The following is a 17,969-nucleotide window of genomic DNA, read 5'->3' as shown; positions in this document are numbered from 1 at the left end:
TTTTCATGATTATATACCTTGCATTTTGATAACCTTCACAGTGAGCTCTGCCATCTGCATCCAGGCAGACGGTTATATGTTTTATATGCACAATTTATGTATTAATAAATGTATCTTGTGCATTGAATCCATGTGTGTGCATCGCTGATCGATTGATTTTCTAAAAGCCATATAAGAATCACCCTGTGGTTACTGCTACAGTTAATAAATCACCCCAGTAAATTCACAAAACCCCTACAATGCCTTGCTTTTGCAACAAAATCACCCTTTTCATGATTTTCTTCTTTCAACATCCTCATTATTTCTGATACTCACTAAAACATTGCCAAACAAATCTTGGTGAAAATGACATTAAGTAGATTTTAAAACTTTCAATAAAAGAACAACACATTACACATTATACAAAGCATCACTATCTCAGGTAGATGTTAAAGTTCTATTTCCATTTCCTTCCTTCAATGTCACTTGTGATGGAGTCTGATGATTTTTTTTGTTTGCTACTGATGAAATGTTGTAGTCTATAAGTGCTCTACTGATTGATGCTTACTGTTTGTGTATAGTACCTGTCTTTCTCTTCTCTTGTGTGTCTAGAGAAGTTTCTATTGATGCTGATAGTTTATATTATTCATATCTAGCAATCTTTGAGTATGTAACACACAATAAATGTAGAGATTCCTATAGTGTGAATCTCTATTCACATTATAGAAATGTTTTATCTAAAGGGTCGTTTTGTTTTTGTAAGGTGACACTTAGTAGATTTTTTATAGGTGGGTGGGGAGGGAGGTGTTATAATTGATATTCCTTTTTTTAAATGGTGTACAATGTGTTTTTAAAATGCTTGAAAAAATGTGTAACACTACCAAAGTAGAATATCTTTCCAAGGACAAAAATAATCAAATTACACAAAGACAATGCAATTCTATGAAAATGTAGGTACAGTGACCAAAAGCGTGGTCATTGTACCATCCAGCAAAAACATTAAAATTGAAGTGTTTGACAGAATAAGTTGTATGCTCACTTTGATATTGGACCGTGAAGACAGAAGTACTTCCTGTTAACCTGACCTAAATTAATATAATACAAAACCTACTCCTCACAATCTGGAGTCAGAAAATACAACTCACACATGTTCAAGACTCAATGGGTTCCCCTGAAATAATGCATCAGAGCCCCAGTACAAAGTGGAAGAACTATGCAATAAAGATGGAAGAATGTTGAACTGCACTGTACTGCACTATTGAAATGTGCCATGTTCTACAGTACTATACTAAACAGTACAATACCTCTCTTTATCATAATGTGCTGCAGCAATGTACGCTATAAATATTTTGCAATACTGTGAGAAAATCCTGCTTGAAGAGAAGCGTAAGACATCTGTCACTCATGCCAAAAACGTTTATACTATATACACAGATAAATATATTATAATGGAGTTGTGTAAATATGAAACCATCGATAAATAAGAATTTTACAGCATTACCTGAAAGGATGCATCTTTGCTATTAGCACTCATTGTTCCCTGTTCAGAGCCACTATTTCCATTTGTTTTCATATTGGAATCAACGGGGAGCGTGTTTCCATTGAAGGATCTCACAAACTTGAAGTCGCTCGTGGTGGAGCCCGTTGTTAGGTAAGTGTCATAAACATAAGAATGACGCAGAGTTCCAGAACCCTCGACTTCCGCATAGTTGGGTGGGAAAAACGCACCGGGAATGGCGACGGCACTGTCAAGAAACATCCTGGGTTTTCCTCTTCGACAAAATCGGATAGTCAGAATTACACCAATGAAAATGAGAAAAAAGAGGGAAACTACAACCAATGAAATAATCAGATACACGGTCAGGTTGGTATTCTGTGGCATGGTAGACATATCTTTCAGTTCTGGGATTTCTGCCACGCTGTCTGATATAATTAAAAATACAGAACAAGTCGTTGAATATGAAGGCTGTCCATTGTCCTTCACCACGATGATGAGATTTTGTTTTATTGTATCAGTTTCAGCTATATCTCTCTTTGTCCTGATTTCTCCATTGTGCAGATCAATGACAAACAGTCCCGGATCAGTCGACTTCACTATCTGATATGAGAGCCACGCGTTCTGTCCAGAGTCGGCGTCTACTGCTACTACTTTAGAAATCAAAGATCCCGTATGAGCACCTTTGGGTACCATTTCAGTCATGAAAGAGTTTCCTGACTGAGAAGGGTACAATATCTGTGGAAAATTATCATTTTGATCTATGATGAAAACACACACTGTCACGTTACTGCTTAGCTGTGGAGAGCCGTTGTCTTTTGCGACAACGAGCACCTTCAATTCTCTGAACTGCTCATAATCAAACGCTCTGACAGCGTGTATCACCCCAGTGTCCCGGTTAATTGATACAAACGACAATACTGGAATTCCATTGACTTCACTTGAAAACAAAGAATATGAGACGGTGCCATTCTGTTTCCAGTCAGAGTCTCTTGCTGTTACAGAACTAATGGACGAGCCTGGAGTGTTGTTTTCAGTCACATAGGCAGTATACGACTGTTGGACAAACTCTGGTGCGTTGTCATTGATATCAGTTATGTACAACTGTATAGTTGTAGAGGAAGAAAGAGGAGGAGAACCCTCGTCGGTGGCAGTAATTGTTATGTTGTATTCTGAAACTTTCTCTCGGTCCAGTTCACCGTCAGTTACGAGAGAATAATAGTTTTTAATAGACGGGACTAACTTGAAAGGAACAGTCTGCTGAATAGAACAGCGAACTTGACTGTTGGCTTCAGAATCTCTGTCCTGTACGTTTATGATGCCGACTTCTGTACCAGGTGAAGTGTTCTCGGGAATGGAGGTGCTTAAAGATTTGAGAAATATAACAGGTGCGTTATCATTTATGTCAGTAATTTCAATTATAACTTTCGTCTGAGCAGCTAAGCCACCTCCGTCTTTAGCCTGAATTCGAATTTCATAATAGGATTCGTCCTCGAAATCGATAGGCCCGGTTACTTTAATTTCTCCTGTTTTATTATCGATACCAAACAGTTTCGTAGCTTTATTAGAAATACGACTAAATGCATAAGTCACTTCCCCATTTGCCCCCTCGTCTTCATCGCTGGCGCTAACTCTGACCACTACAGTATCCACGGGGGAATTTTCTTCAACACTAACTTTATAAACACTTTGGCTAAACACAGGGATATTGTCATTAGCATCGAGCACGGTGACTTGGATAGTTACAGTCCCAGATCTCTGAGGGATTCCTCCATCTGCGGCAGTTAACAGTAAAGTAACTTCCTGTTGCCTTTCACGATCCAGCTCTTTTTCTAACACTAGCTCAACGTGTTTACCTTCATCAGGGTTTCTCTGAACAGCCAAAACAAAATTGTCATTGTCCCCGAGTGTGTAACTTTGAACTGAGTTCTGTCCTATATCAGGGTCGTGCGCCTCGTTCACTGGGAACCGAGCCCCTATACCCGCTGACTCTAAAATCTCTAGTTTTACGAAATCATTTGAAAATTTGGGTGAATTGTCGTTGATATCTTGTACTTGAACACCTACACGGTGTACTTCCAGCGGATTTTCAAGCACAAGCTCAAAATTTAAAACACATGTAGCCTTCTGAGCGCAAAACTCCTCTCTGTCTATCTTTCCCGCAACAATCAAATCGCCGGTGTCCAGATTAAAATCACAGTACTGTCTGTTCCCTTGAAAATCCACACGAGCTTTGCGGGCTGCAATTTGCTTAACATCGAGTCCTAAATCGTGCATGAGATTTCCAATCACAGACCCGCGTTTCATTTCCTCTGGAATAGAATAGCTTACGTCTCCAAAACTGCTATGCAGGGTTAAGAAAAAGAAAAAACAATGTACCTGCCTTGAGAAAGAGAGGCCTTTGTATTCCATCGCCATATTGAACCGAGAGAAAATACTGTAGCTCCAATGTAATCCAAACTCGTATAAACACACAAATTTCCCGTAGAAACTGTAGGCGCTTTTGATTAAAATCTTGCTAAACCGAGATGAAACCTTATATAGAATTCGAATGATTCACAGCTGTTCTCGTCTGCAGCAGATTGCAGTCTCCTTGAAATGGTTATATCAGTAGGAGGGGTGTTACTGGACCCTACCTCCCCTGCTTAGTGAATAGCGACACCTTGAGGGATTTTGTAAAACAACAGCAATTAAAAGTAGTGTATAAATGAAATACACTAATAGCAATTATTTCATAACTGAATATATTATTTTAATAAGAATGAAAGTAATTCTACAATTGTATAATTGGTGTAATTGCAAATATAAAATAGTAATACCAGTTTCTCAACCAGGGCACTGACAAATATATTTTTTTTTATTTAGGATTTTAGAGGGGTATCTTAAGCATAAATGCTCGATTTCTTATTTCCTAGTTGTTTCTTTATAATGCAATCAAAAACAATCAAATTGCTGGTGCATGTTGGAAAACAACGCAAGACAAATGCATTAATGCTAGGTCAAAACTTTAAAAAATAAAATTCTTCAAAATCTTTCTTACTTCAGTTTCCAAGAAGTAACATATACTGTAGGAAATTAATCCCATCATGTATACAGTAAACTCCTCCATCAAGCATACCTATGCAGCTGTTTTCCTTTCCTAATGGTAATTTACAATTTCTTCGGTTTCAATTATTAACACTCTTGGGATATGTTAGAAAATTGCATTACCTATAGGTTAATACAACTATTAAAAATCATAATTAACGATTATAGTTAAATATACATATTCCCTGTTTTTAGTAAGAACGGATGTACTATACGAGTCTAGGACCCAGATGACTGCTGTAAAGGATAATTTTAAGAGTATTCACCTGCAACAGAAATATGTGATATACTACTGATTTTTTTTACAAAAAAATAAATTAAAACATGCTCTTTATAATGTAAATGATGTTATAACTAAATCGCAGACAAAGGAATGCCTCAACCGCCCATGCATTTCAGCACCATTATTGCGGACAGCGACCGAGAAACAGGAGTCACTGGGCGTCTTGGATACTGGCAACACAAGATGCGATTTATTTTGATAAATAAGCCCCTGCTTTAGAATAGAATAAAAAGAGCAGTTCGTCCTTGAGGACATTAATTTGTTGTCAAAACTGACATGAATACTATGTTCTGAATCATCTTTTTAACAGTCTTAATTAACTAATGAATGCCTTCATTTACTAAATTGTATACACCCTTAAGACATTAGGGAAGAAATGCAGTAGCATGTGTACAAGTTAATGAAACGTAATTAATCCAAGGAAAAAATAGCAATCTATTTTATCTAATCAAGATTTGGTGTAAACAATGATGATCCCAAATAGGTTGTTTCAGGAAGAAAAAAAAAATAGATTAAAGTACTTATAATGATTCGATGTCATTCAGTGTCTCAAAAATAAAACTTAATTCAAAGGGTGTTCAAATCCTGTGGTGAAAAAATCGCACGAGATACAGTATACACGAATCCTTAAACAAAGTTTAGCCCTTTGCAGCTCCTGACTAAAAAATAGCAGAGAAAAACTGTAGAAAAGAATGTGAAAATAAACGTTTGACTAATCTAACAACTTTCATCTATCCCATTATATGGTATGTACATGAAAGGCTCAACTAGGAAAGGAAGACACATTGGAATTCAAATTTTACAGAAATAATCTGTACTGGGATTGAAACTTGAAAACATCAAAAGTCTTCCAAGAAGAGCAAAAAATGCACTGATTTACTGTACAGCAATAATGTGCTAACAATGATTATCTGAACCTCATATCTGGAAAAAAACAACTTTATACTAAACAACAAAAGAATAGAAACATATTTAATGTGTCTTCAGGCGTGGAACATACTTTGGGCCTGTGCATAAAAATTAACAGCACAAAAATGTTTCAATTCATGTAAAAATATTGCATAGTATTTGCGTTATAATTACAAGACGTGCGGTTTTATAGCCCACTACATACGGTTATAAAACTTTACAGCACAATAAAATAGAGGAGAAAAGGACAGGATAATTTGAACATTTACGTTTCTATATGCAGAGTAATTCTGAATATTAATAATCATATAAACAATGTAATTGCACTTTTTTTTACCTGGGAAGATACTTCTTCGGTATTATTTCTGACTTCTTGATTAGTTGTGTCATTCTCAGGACATCTAAAACCATGTTCGGCTGGCAGAGTGTTTCCATTGTAAGATTTCACAAACTTGAAATCGCTCGTGGTGGAGCCCGTCGTTAGATAAGCGTCATAGATATAAGAATGACGCAGAGTTCCAGAACCCTCGACTTCCGCATAGCTGGGTGGGAAAAACGCACCGGGAATGGCGACGGCACCGTCCAGCAACATTCTAGGTTTTCTGCTTCGGCAAATTCGTATTGTCAGAATTACACCAATGAAAATGAGAAACAACAAGGATACAACAACCAATGAAATAATTAGATACACTGTCAGGTTGGTATTCTGTTCTATGGTAGACATATCTTTCAGTTCTGGTATTTCTGCGACATTATCTGAAATAATTAAAACTACAGAACATGTTGTTGAACGAGAAGGTTGTCCATTGTCCTTCACCATTATTATGAGATTTTGTTTTATTATATCAGTGTCAGTAACGTCTCTCTTTGTCCTGATTTCTCCATTGTGCAGATCAATAACGAAAAGTCCCGGATCAGTCGATTTCACTATCTGATAGGAGAGCCACGCGTTCTGTCCAGAGTCGGCGTCCACTGCTACTACTTTAGAAATTAGAGACCCCGCATTAGCACCTTTGGGTACCATTTCAGTCATGAAAGAGTTCCCTGACTGAGTAGGATACAATATCTGTGGAGAATTATCATTTTGATCTGTGATGAAAACACACAGAGTCGCGTTACTACTGAACTGTGGAGAGCCGTTGTCTTTTGCGACAACGAGCACTTTGAATTCTCTGAACTGCTCATAATCAAACGCTCTGACAGCGTGTATCACCCCAGTGTCCCGGTTAATGGATAAAAACGACGATACTGGCGCTCCATTGATATCACTTGAAAACAAAGAATATGAGACGGTGCCGTTCTGTTTCCAGTCAGAGTCTCTTGCTGTTACAGTACAAATGGACGAGCCTGGAGTGTTGTTTTCAGTCAAATAGGCAGTATACGACTGTTGGACAAACTCTGGTGCGTTGTCATTGATATCCGATATGTACAACTGTATAATTTTAGAGGAAGAAAGAGGAGGAGAACCCTCGTCGGTGGCAGTAATTGTTATGTTGTATTCTGAAACTTTCTCTCGGTCCAGTTCACCTTCAGTTACCAGAGAATAATAGTTTTTAACAGACGGGACTAACTTGAAAGGAACAGTCTGCTGAATAGAACAGCGAACTTGACTGTTGGCTTCAGAATCTCTGTCCTGTACGTTTATGATGCCGACTTCTGTACCAGGTGAAGTGTTCTCGGGAATGGAGGTGCTCAAATATTTGAGAAATATAACAGGTGCGTTATCATTTATGTCAGTAATTTCTATTATAACTTTCGTCTGAGCAGCTAAGCCACCTCCATCCTTAGCCTGAATTCGAATTTCATAATAGGATTCGTCCTCGAAATCGACAGGTCCGGTTACTTTAATTTCTCCGCTTTTGTGATCAAGAGCAAACAGTTTCGCACCTTTGTCGGAAATACGAATAATTTCGTAAGTCACTTCCCCATTTGCACCCTCGTCTTCATCGCTGGCGCTAACTGTGACCACTACAGTTTCAAGGGCGGAATTTTCTGGAATACTAACTTTATACATGCCTTGGCTAAACACAGGGATATTGTCATTAGCATCGAGCACGGTGATTTGTATAGTTACAGTCCCAGATCTCTGAGGGATTCCTCCGTCAGCAGCAGTTAACAGTAAAGTAACTTCCTGATGCCTTTCACGATCCAGCTCTTTTTCTAACACTAGCTCAACGTGTTTACCTTCATCAGGGTTTCTCTGAACAGCCAAAACAAAATTGTCATTATCCTGAAGTGTATAGCTTTGAACTGAGTTCTGTCCTATATCAGGGTCGTGGGCCTCGTTCACTGGGAACCGAGCTCCGATAACTGCTGACTCTCGAATTTCCAGCTTTATAAGATCCTTTGGATATTTGGGTGAATTGTCGTTGATATCTTGGATTTTAACGCCTACATGGTGTAATTCGAATGGATTTTGAAGCACAAGCTCAAAATTTAAAACACATGTAGCCTTTTGAGCACAAAGCTCCTCTCTGTCTATTCTTCCTGCAATAATCAAATCGCCGGTGTCCAGATTAAAGTCACAATACTGTCTGCTTACTTCAGAATCTACACGAGCTTTGCGGGCTGCAATTTGTTTAACATCGAGCCCTAAATCGTGCATGAGATTTCCAATCACAGACCCGCGTTTCATTTCCTCTGGAATAGAATAGCTTACGTCTCCAAAGCTGCTATGCAGGGTAAAGAAAAAGAAAACAAAAAAATGTACCTGCCTTGAGAAAGAGAAGTCTTTGTATTCCATCGCCATTTTGACTCCGAGAGAAAATACGTTTGAACCAGGTTAATCCACCCGTTTATTGAACATGTACATTCCACTTGTCAGTCGCCTGTACTTCTGTTTTACATCTGTCCGAATCAGGAAGAAAGTGTAAAAAGAATCCGAGCTGCTCAGGGTTTTTATGTTTTGCAGCACCTCACAGGGTGCGTGTAGGAGGAGGCTGGTTGGGAATCTTACTGTTCATCCCCTTGTTAATGAATAGCGACACCATGTGACATTACTGAAAACGACAGTAGTTTATACATATGCTGTATCTATAAAACACACTAAACAATGAACTAATGATTGCACAGAGCAGTTTGATAAATTTAGCGTAATTACAAGTGAAAATAATACAACGATTTCCCAACAACTGTGTTCATAAGTATCAATGATATTTTCTAAGGTCTTTAGGGAGTTACTTAAGTTTCATGTCATATCTCATCGAGATTACAAACGGACTTTAACATGTAAAATGAAAAACGATGAATGCCATGCCACAGATTTGCAAACAACGCAAAAAAAAAAAAGAACCGCAAAGGAAGGAGGAAACATTGAAAGTTGCAAACTGAAAATCAACGTAACACTTCTCCCTTGGTTTCCGAACAGTAATATCGTTAACATGAAACCAAGCTTCAACAGACTATTCTTTGTAACGCATCGCTTTTATGCCCTGAAAACTACAGCAGTAAGGAAAAATTGTCACCCCTATCATTCTAGTCAAAAACAAATTCTTGTACTTCAAAATACTACATTACTACTACATATATAAATAATTAAATCACAACAAATATTAGTATTAAAACACATGTATTTCACCTTTTTTCAGCAGACATCTACCTGTATGTATGAGTCTAGGACCTACTGTATGTCTTTACTCGATAAATAATCGTATTCAGATATAACACTTTAAAATGCCTAATTTCTTCTTACATTTCTCTTTTAGACAGAAAAAATAAAAATATGTTCGTATTCATGTACTTCATAATATTACCTAATCGCCGATAACTGAATAACACACCCGTCCGTGCTTTTCAGCACCATTTTCTTCTGAACAGTTACCTAAAAACGTAAGAGATTCCAAGTCTTTTAATCATTGACTCCGCAAGATTATATTTCCTTCAATGAATATGTTTAAGTTTTTAAAATACAGCAACATAATATAATAATAAAACGATTAATCAACGAGCACTCTCTTTCACTCTATTAAAACGTAAGTGAAAAATGTCTACAATCTCTCTCTAATTAACATATTTGCATAATTAATGAATATTTTAATCACTAAATTCTGACGACATTTTAAGAAATAAGAAGAAGAGGGAGAATAAAAATGTTATGCTAAATATGCAACTGAATAAAGGCTAAACAAAAATATCCAAGGGGGAGAAACAAGTTGTTTCTGTGTACAACTTTGTACAAGCAATGATGATGACAACACACAGGGTTTTAGAAAAATACAATTAGAGTATTAAGGATGTTTCACTATTCTTAATGTGCAAAACGTTTAAAAGTAAAATAACAAAAAACAACAACTTTATACTCAAAGATATAAGATCCAATGTACAAAAGCGTTAAGCAAGGGAAATAAAACCACAGTCCGAAAATAATATTAAAGCACAATCGACCAACTACAGGTGTAATCTTATTCCTCAATATAATTTCATAAACACTAAGATAAATGCAACACTCTTACAAAAAACGCTTCACATCTAGCAGTTAAATACAAACAAATATATTTAACTTTAGAGCAAGTAATTCTACAGTGATGAAAATACACATGCCTTTCAAACAACGAACTAGGAAGCGTTTCCAAATTTACAGGGTTGCTGTGATGTGCAAACAATAATTATCTGAACTTTTAGTAAGGAAAAGTAACGCTCGAAAGTTCATGAAAACGCAATGGATAAATCACACAGATAGTAGGGCTTTCCGTTTGTAAATGCATAGTGCAATGTTAAGAAGCATATAAGAAATGTCATTTCAAAATATTTACCTGCGAAGACAGTTCTTTGGCATCATCTTTAACTTCTTGTTTGGTCGCTTCATTCTCAGGAGTTTTAAAAGCCTGTTCGGCTGGCAGAGTGTTTCCATTGTAAGATCTCACAAACTTGAAGTCGCTCGTGGTGGAGCCCGTCGTTAGATAAGCGTCATAGATATAAGAATGACGCAGTGTTCCAGAACCCTCGACTTCCGCATAGCTGGGTGGGAAAAACGCACCGGGAATGGCGACGGCACCGTCCAGCAACATTCTCGGTTTTCCTCTTCGGCAAATTCGTATTGTCACAATTACACCGATGAAAACAAAAAACAACAAGGATACAACAACCAATGAAATAATCAGATACACTGTCAGGTTGCTATTCTGTTGTTTGGTAGACATATCTTTTAGTTCTGGTATTTCTGCGACATTATCCGAAATAATTAAAACTACAGAACAAGTCGTTGAATATGAAGGTTGTCCATTGTCTTTCACCATGATCATGAGATTTTGTTTTACTGTATCACTTTCAGCTATATCTCGCTTTGTCCTGATTTCTCCATTGTGCAGATCAATAACAAAAAGTCCTGGATCAGTCGATTTCACTATCTGATATGAGAGCCACGCGTTCTGTCCAGAGTCGGCGTCCACTGCTACTACTTTAGAAATTAGAGACCCCGCATTAGCACCTTTGGGTACCATTTCAGTCATGAAAGAGTTCCCTGACTGAGTAGGATACAATATCTGTGGAGAATTATCATTTTGATCTGTGATGAAAACACACAGAGTCGCGTTACTACTAAACTGTGGAGAGCCGTTGTCTTTTGCGACAACGAGCACTTTGAATTCTCTGAACTGTTCATAATCAAACGCTCTGACAGCATGTATCACCCCAGTGTCCCGGTTAATGGATAAAAACGACGATACTGGCGCCCCTTTGATATCACTTGAAAACAAAGAATATGAGACGGTGCCGTTCTGTTTCCAATCGGGGTCTCTTGCTGTTACAGAACTAATGGACGAGCCTGGAGTGTTGTTTTCAGTCACATAGGCAGTATACGACTGTTGGACAAAATCTGGTGCGTTGTCATTGATATCCGATATGTACAACTGTATGATTTTTGAAGACGAAAGAGGAGGGGAACCCTCGTCGGTGGCAGTAATTGTTATGTTGTATTCTGAAACTTTCTCTCGGTCCAGATCACCCTCTGTTACCAGAGAATAATAGTTTTTAATAGACGGGACTAACTTGAAAGGAACAGACTGCTGAATAGAACAGCGAACTTGACTGTTGGCTTCAGAATCTCTGTCCTGTACGTTTATGATGCCGACTTCTGTACCAGGTGAAGCGTTCTCTGGAATGGAGGTGCTTAATGATTTGAGAAATATAACAGGTGCGTTATCATTTACGTCAGTAATTTCAATTATAACTTTCGCCTGAGAAGCTAACCCAGCTCCATCCTTGGCCTGAATTCGAATTTCAAAAAAGGATTCGTCTTCGAAATCGATAGGCCCGGTTACTTTAATTTCTCCGCTTTTGTGGTCAAGAGCAAACAGTTTCTCAGCTTTATTAGAAATACGAATAATTTCGTAAGCCACTTCCCCATTTGCACCCTCGTCTTCATCGCTGGCGCTAACTGTGACCACTACAGTTTCAAGGGCGGAATTTTCTGGAATACTAACTTTATAAACACCTTGGCTAAACACAGGGATATTGTCATTAGCATCGAGCACGGTGACTTGGATAGTTACAGTCCCAGATCTCTGAGGGATTCCTCCATCTGTGGCAGTTAACAGTAAAGTAACTTCGTGTTGTCTTTCACGATCCAGCTCTTTTTCTAACACTAGCTCAACGTGTTTACCTCCATCAAGGTTTCTCTGAACAGCCAAAACAAAATTGTCATTATCCTGAAGTGTATAGCTTTGAACTGAGTTCTGTCCTATATCAGGGTCGTGGGCCTCGTTCACTGAGAACCGAGCACCTTTGACAGCAGACTCTTGAATTTCTATCCTTATATGATCCTTTGGAAATGTGGGTGAATTGTCGTTAATATCTTGCACTCGCACACCTACGCGATGTAATTCCAGCGGATTTTCAAGCACAAGCTCAAAATTTAAAACACATGTAGCCTTCTGAGCGCAAAGCTCCTCTCTGTCTATTCTTCCTGCAACAACCAAATCGCCGGTGTCCAGATTAAAATCACAGTACTGTCTGTTCCCTTGAAAGTCTACACGAGCTTTACGGGCAGCAATTTGTTTAACATCGAGTCCTAAGTCATGCATTAGATTCCCAATCACAGACCCGCGTTTCATTTCTTCTGGTACAGAATAGCTAACATCTCCAAAACTGATATGCAGCGTTAGGAAAAAGAAAACAATACAAAGTACCTGCCTTGATTCGGAGAAGTATTTGTATTCCATCGCCATGTTGTCACCGAAAGAAAATATTTTTGTTCCACTTTAGTGCAACCATTTATTGAACATTTACATTCCACATCCCTGTCGTCTGTACTTTTGCTGAAAACGTCGTCGAAGCAAGACAAAACAGTGAATAAAATCCGAGTGGTTCAGAGGTTTTCTGATGTGCAGCACCTTACAGTATGCTTGAGGATATTAAATACGTAGGAGGAGTGGTTGGGAATCTACATCCCCTAGTAGTTATTGAATAGCGACACCATGTGACATTGCTGAAAACTACAGTAGTTTATGCACATACTGTACTGTGTCAATGAAATGTGCTTAACAATGAATTTGTGATTTCACAGAGTAACTTGATAAATTTAGCACAATTACAAGTGAAAATATAATACAACGATTTTTCAACAACTGTGATCATAGGTATCAATGATATTTGATAAGATTTATAGGGAGTTTTTATTAAGAATTGTGTTGATTTCATTGATATTACAGTCGGATTTAAGATATAAAATGAACATCCATGAATGCAATGTCATAGATTGGCAAACGACGCAAAAGAAACAATGAAACGTAGATTTACATCCTGAAAATCAGGATGATAATACTTTTCACTTGGTATCCAAACAGTAACATCCTTAACATGAAACCAAGCTTCTAATGACTACTGTATTCTTTGCAACGCATCGCAGTCATGTGCTGAAAACTATAGCAGTGAGGAGCAATTTCCATCTCCTTTCCTTTTAGTTAAAATCCACACTCCGGGAATACTGTTTTAAAGCACTACATTATTACTACATATATAAATAAATCACAAAAAATATTATTTAAACATACGCATTTCACGTTTTTTTCCAGCAGGCCCCTGTCCGTATGTGTGACTCTAGGACCTGTACTACATGTTAATTACGGGAAGCAAACTTTTTTACCGGAGTATAAATAGTTTTCAGCTGTGACCCTTAAGAATGTCTGATTTCTTCTTGTACCCCATGATACTTCCTAATCTCTGATAACTGAATAACACACTCGTGTGTTTCAGCCCCATTTTATTCCGAACGATTACGTAAAACGTAAGAAATTCCAAACCTCTCGTAAGACATAATTTGGTAAATGTTAAGAGTTTCGAGTTTTAAAAATAATTAAGTTTCGGATGTGAGAGGGTGAAAGATCGTGGTGACCACACAGCAAGGGGATGAGAGAGGCGGGCGGCTCAGGGGTGAACTGTGTTAAGCAAGGAGAAGAGTTAAGATCATAACGACAAAGCCGACAATAAACACGCCGAGGGAAAAGAGTAGACTGCTTCCGTCTTTTATGCTTCTCCATTGTAACAGCACCTAAATCGTGAGGAGGCGCCGGCGGTGGACAGTTGTGCTACCGAAACGTCCTGGTGAGTGGCTATTACGCACCTGCGTACCCGAAAGAAAAAAGTGCGCCCCCTACGGCTATACGGTATGAATACCTAGAAAATTAGCCGCTTACACTTGAAATTATGGGCTCCGCAAGATTATATTTCTTTCAATGAATAGGTCTCTTCCTTTAATATATAATATATATATATATTACACCAATATAATAATAAAAAGCCACAAGCACCCTTACTTTCTGTCAAAATGTACATGAAAGTTATATACGATCTCTCCCTGATTAACATATTGGATTAATTAATTAATGTTTTAATTACATAATTTTGAAAACCCTCCTACAAATAAAAGTATAAGAAGAAACGGGAGAAGAAAAAAAGGTTATGCTAGATGTACAACTGAAGAAGGAATAAACAAAAACATATATATCAAAGGGGGAAAAAACCTGTCCCTATATACTACTTTGTGCAATCAATAATGATAACACCACATAGGGCTTCAGAAAAAGCAAACTACAGTATTAAGGATTCGACGATGAAAGATCCAGTTAACAACAGCATCAACCAAGGGAGATAAAACCACATTGCAAAAATAATATGAAAGCAAAAACTACCGAATGACGGTGTAATCTTACTCTTCAATATAATTTCATAGACACTAAGCTGTGCTACACTCTTACAAAAAATACTCCCAACAAACCGATAATTAGAGACATCTACGTATATTCTAACTTTAGAGCGAGGTATTCTACTGCGACGAAAATACACGTGCGTAACAGCTTTCAAACACAACAAACTAGGAAGCGTTACCAAATTTACTGGGCTGCTGGGATGTGAAAACAACAATAATCTGAACTTTTATTTTTGGAAAAGTAACCCTCTAAAGTCCAGGGAAACGCAATGAATAAATCACACAGATAGTAGGGTTTTCCGTGTGTAAATGCATAGTGCAGTGTTAAGAAGCATAAAAGTAATCACATTTCAAAACAGTTACCTTGGACGACAGTTCTTCGGCATTATCTTCGGCTTCTTGTTTGGTTGCCTCATTCTCAGGAGCTTTAAAAGCGTGTTCGGCTGGCAGCGTGTTTCCATTGTAAGATCTCACAAACTTGAAGTCGCTCGTGGTGGAGCCCGTCGTTAGATAAGCGTCATAGATATAAGAATGACGCAGAGTTCCAGAACCCTCGACTTCCGCATAGCTGGGTGGGAAAAACGCACCGGGAATGGCGACGGCACCGTCCAGCAACATTCTCGGTTTTCCTCTTCGGCAAATTCGTATTGTCACAATTACACCGATGAAAACGAGAAACAACAAGGATACAACCACCAATGAAATAATTAGATACACTGTCAGGTTGGTATTCTGTCGTATGGTAGACATATCTTTTAGTTCTGGTATTTCAGCCACATTGTCAGAAATGATTAAAACTACAGAACACGTCGTTGAATATGAAGGCTGTCCATTGTCTTTCACCATGATCATGAGATTTTGTTTTATTGTATCACTTTCAGCTATGTCTCTCTTTGTCCTGATTTCTCCATTGTGCAGATCAATAACGAAAAGTCCCGGATCAGTCGATTTCACTATCTGATATGAGAGCCACGCGTTTTGGCCGGAGTCGGCGTCCACTGCTACTACTTTAGAAATCAAAGACCCCGCATGAGCTCCTTTAGGTACCATTTCAGTCATTAACGAGTTCCCTGACTGAACAGGATACAATATTTGTGGAGAATTATCATTTTTATCTGTGATGAAAACACACACTGTCACGTTACTGCTTAGCTGTGGAGATCCGTTGTCTTTTGCGACAACGAGCACCTTCAATTCTCTGAACTGCTCATAATCAAACGCTCTGACAGCATGTATCACCCCAGTCTCCCGGTTAATGGATAAAAACGACGAAACTGGCGCCCCGTTGATATCACTTGAAAACAAAGAATATGAGACGGTGCCATTCTGTTTCCAATCGGGGTCTCTTGCTGTTACAGAACTAATGGACGAGCCTGGAGTGTTGTTTTCAGTCACATAGGCAGTATACGACTGTTGGACAAACTTTGGTGCGTTGTCATTGATATCCGATATGTACAGCTGTATGATTTTTGAAGACGAAAGAGGAGGGGAACCCTCGTCGGTGGCAGTTATTGTTATGTTGTATTCTGAAACTTTCTCTCGGTCCAGTTCGCCTTCAGTTACGAGCGAATAATAGGTTTGAATAGACGGGACTAACTTGAAAGGAACAGACTGCTGAATAGAACAGCGAACTTGACTGTTGTCTTGGGAATCATTGTCCTGTATGTTTATGATGCCAACTTCAGTACCAGGTGAAGTGTTCTCGGGAATGGAATCACTTAATGATTTGAGAAATATAACAGGTGCGTTATCATTTACGTCAGTAATTTCAATTATAACTTTCGTCTGAGAAGCTAACCCAGCTCCGTCTTTGGCCTGAATTCGAATTTCATAATACGATTCGTCTTCGAAATCGATGGCCCCGGTTACTTCAATTTTACCGGTTTTGTGATCAAGAGCAAACAGTTTCTCAGCTTTATTAGAAATCCGACTGTATTCATAAGTCACTTCCCCATTTGCACCCTCGTCTTCATCGCTGGCACTTACTGTGACCACTACAGTATCCACGGGGGAATTCTCAGGCAGATCAGCCTTGTAGACGGCCTGGCTAAACACAGGGATATTGTCATTAGCATCGAGCACAGAGATTTGTATAGTTAGAGTTCCAGATCTCTGAGGGATTCCTCCATCAACAGCAGTTAACAGTAAAGTAACTTCCTGTTGTCTTTCACGATCCAGCTCTTTTTCTAACACTAGCTCAACGTGTTTACCTCCATCTGGGTTTTTCTGAACAGTCAAAACAAAATTGTCATTATTCTGAAGGGTATAGCTTTGAACTGAGTTCTGTCCTATATCAGGATCATGGGCCTCGTTCACTGGGAACCGAGCACCTATATCAGCAGACTCTTGAATTTCTAGCTTTATGAAATTCCTTGTGAATGTCGGCGGATTGTCATTGATGTCTTGTATTTGCACAGTAATACGATGTAACTCCAAGGGATTTTCAAGTACAAGCTCAAAATTTAAAACACATGCAGATTTCTGAGCGCATAGCTCCTCTCTGTCTATTCTTTCTGCAACAGTCAAATCGCCGGTGTCCAGATTAAAGTCACAATACTGTCTGCTCCTTTTAAAATCTACACGGGCTTTGCGGGCTGCAATTTGTTTAACATCGAGTCCTAAATCTGACATTAGGCTTCCAATCACAGACCCGCGTTTCATTTCCTCTGGAATCGAATAGCTTACATCTCCGGATATGATACGCGGTGTTAAGAATATGAAAACAAAACAATGTACCTGCCTTAATACGGAGGAGTATTTGTATTCCATCGCCATGTTGAATCGAGGGGAAATACGTTTGTTCCAGTTTAGTCCAACCGTTTAATGGATACACATTTCCATTAAGAAATCAACTGCAAACGTGCCTACGACTTTGCTAAACAGAATGAAACCGGGAACAGAATCCGAACGGTTTACAGCTTCTCTGATGTGCAGCAGCTTGCATCTTGCTTCGTGGGTAATATGTCAGTGGGAGTGGTGCTGGGGAATTATACATCCCCCACTTGGTGAATAGCGACACCTTGAGCATTTAATTAAAAGTATTTGCCAGGCTCAAATAATATGATTACATTGAT

At 38.5% G+C, this 17,969-nt stretch overlaps 4 protein-coding genes across 4 annotated transcripts in view; all 4 read right to left on the bottom strand.

Moving 5' to 3' along the window:
* The window catches only part of LOC148821226 (protocadherin gamma-C5-like), a 173,175-nt gene that overhangs the window by 144,816 nt on the left and 10,390 nt on the right, over positions 1-17,969 (bottom strand). The window lies entirely within an intron of this gene.
* Positions 1,469-5,684, bottom strand: LOC148821230 (protocadherin beta-15-like). Its single transcript, XM_088932343.1, has 3 exons — positions 5,663-5,684; positions 4,956-5,014; positions 1,469-3,805 (listed from the first exon to the last, which is right to left on the bottom strand). Exons 1-3 carry the CDS (start codon positions 5,682-5,684, stop codon positions 1,469-1,471), a joined length of 2,418 nt encoding a protein of 805 aa, XP_088788469.1.
* LOC148821229 (protocadherin beta-15-like) lies at positions 4,329-8,502 on the bottom strand. The gene has a single exon (XM_088932342.1). It carries the CDS (start codon positions 8,500-8,502, stop codon positions 6,058-6,060), a length of 2,445 nt encoding a protein of 814 aa, XP_088788468.1. The 3' UTR covers positions 4,329-6,057.
* On the bottom strand, positions 8,669-17,670 carry LOC148821228 (protocadherin beta-15-like). Its single transcript, XM_088932340.1, has 4 exons — positions 15,259-17,670; positions 11,940-12,367; positions 10,505-10,709; positions 8,669-8,719 (listed from the first exon to the last, which is right to left on the bottom strand). The coding sequence occupies exons 1-4, from the start codon at positions 17,668-17,670 to the stop codon at positions 8,669-8,671; spliced, it is 3,096 nt and encodes a 1,031-aa protein (XP_088788466.1).

This window comes from Atractosteus spatula, chromosome 14 (genome assembly GCF_055471065.1).
Source record: "Atractosteus spatula isolate fAtrSpa1 chromosome 14, fAtrSpa1.hap1, whole genome shotgun sequence".
In the NCBI taxonomy this organism is placed as follows: Eukaryota; Metazoa; Chordata; class Actinopteri; order Semionotiformes; family Lepisosteidae; genus Atractosteus; species Atractosteus spatula.
This window is presented reverse-complemented; position numbering and strand designations above follow the sequence as displayed.

Excerpts from the sequence above, each read along its gene's own strand:
- LOC148821230 (XM_088932343.1), bottom strand. The coding sequence starts at position 5,684 with ATGTTTTCAAGTTTCAATCCCA. Across the intron at positions 5,015-5,662 it reads GTTTTCAAGTTTCAATCCCA|TATCCAAGACGCCCAGTGAC; the intron begins GTACAGATTATT and ends TTGTGTTGCCAG. Across the intron at positions 3,806-4,955 it reads TCCGCAATAATGGTGCTGAA|GTAAGCTATTCTATTCCAGA; the intron begins ATGCATGGGCGG and ends AGTTTTGGAGAC.
- LOC148821229 (XM_088932342.1), bottom strand. The coding sequence starts at position 8,502 with ATGGCGATGGAATACAAAGACTTCTCTTTCTCAAGGCAGGTACATTTT.
- LOC148821228 (XM_088932340.1), bottom strand. The coding sequence starts at position 17,670 with ATGGCGATGGAATACAAATACTCCTCCGTATTAAGGCAGGTACATTGT. Across the intron at positions 10,710-11,939 it reads CAGGCCAAGGATGGAGCTGG|CTATGCGGAAGTCGAGGGTT; the intron begins GTTAGCTTCTCA and ends TTTCCCACCCAG. Across the intron at positions 8,720-10,504 it reads CCAAAGAACTGTCTTCGCAG|GGGATGAACAGTAAGATTCC; the intron begins GTAAATATTTTG and ends TTCATTAACAAG.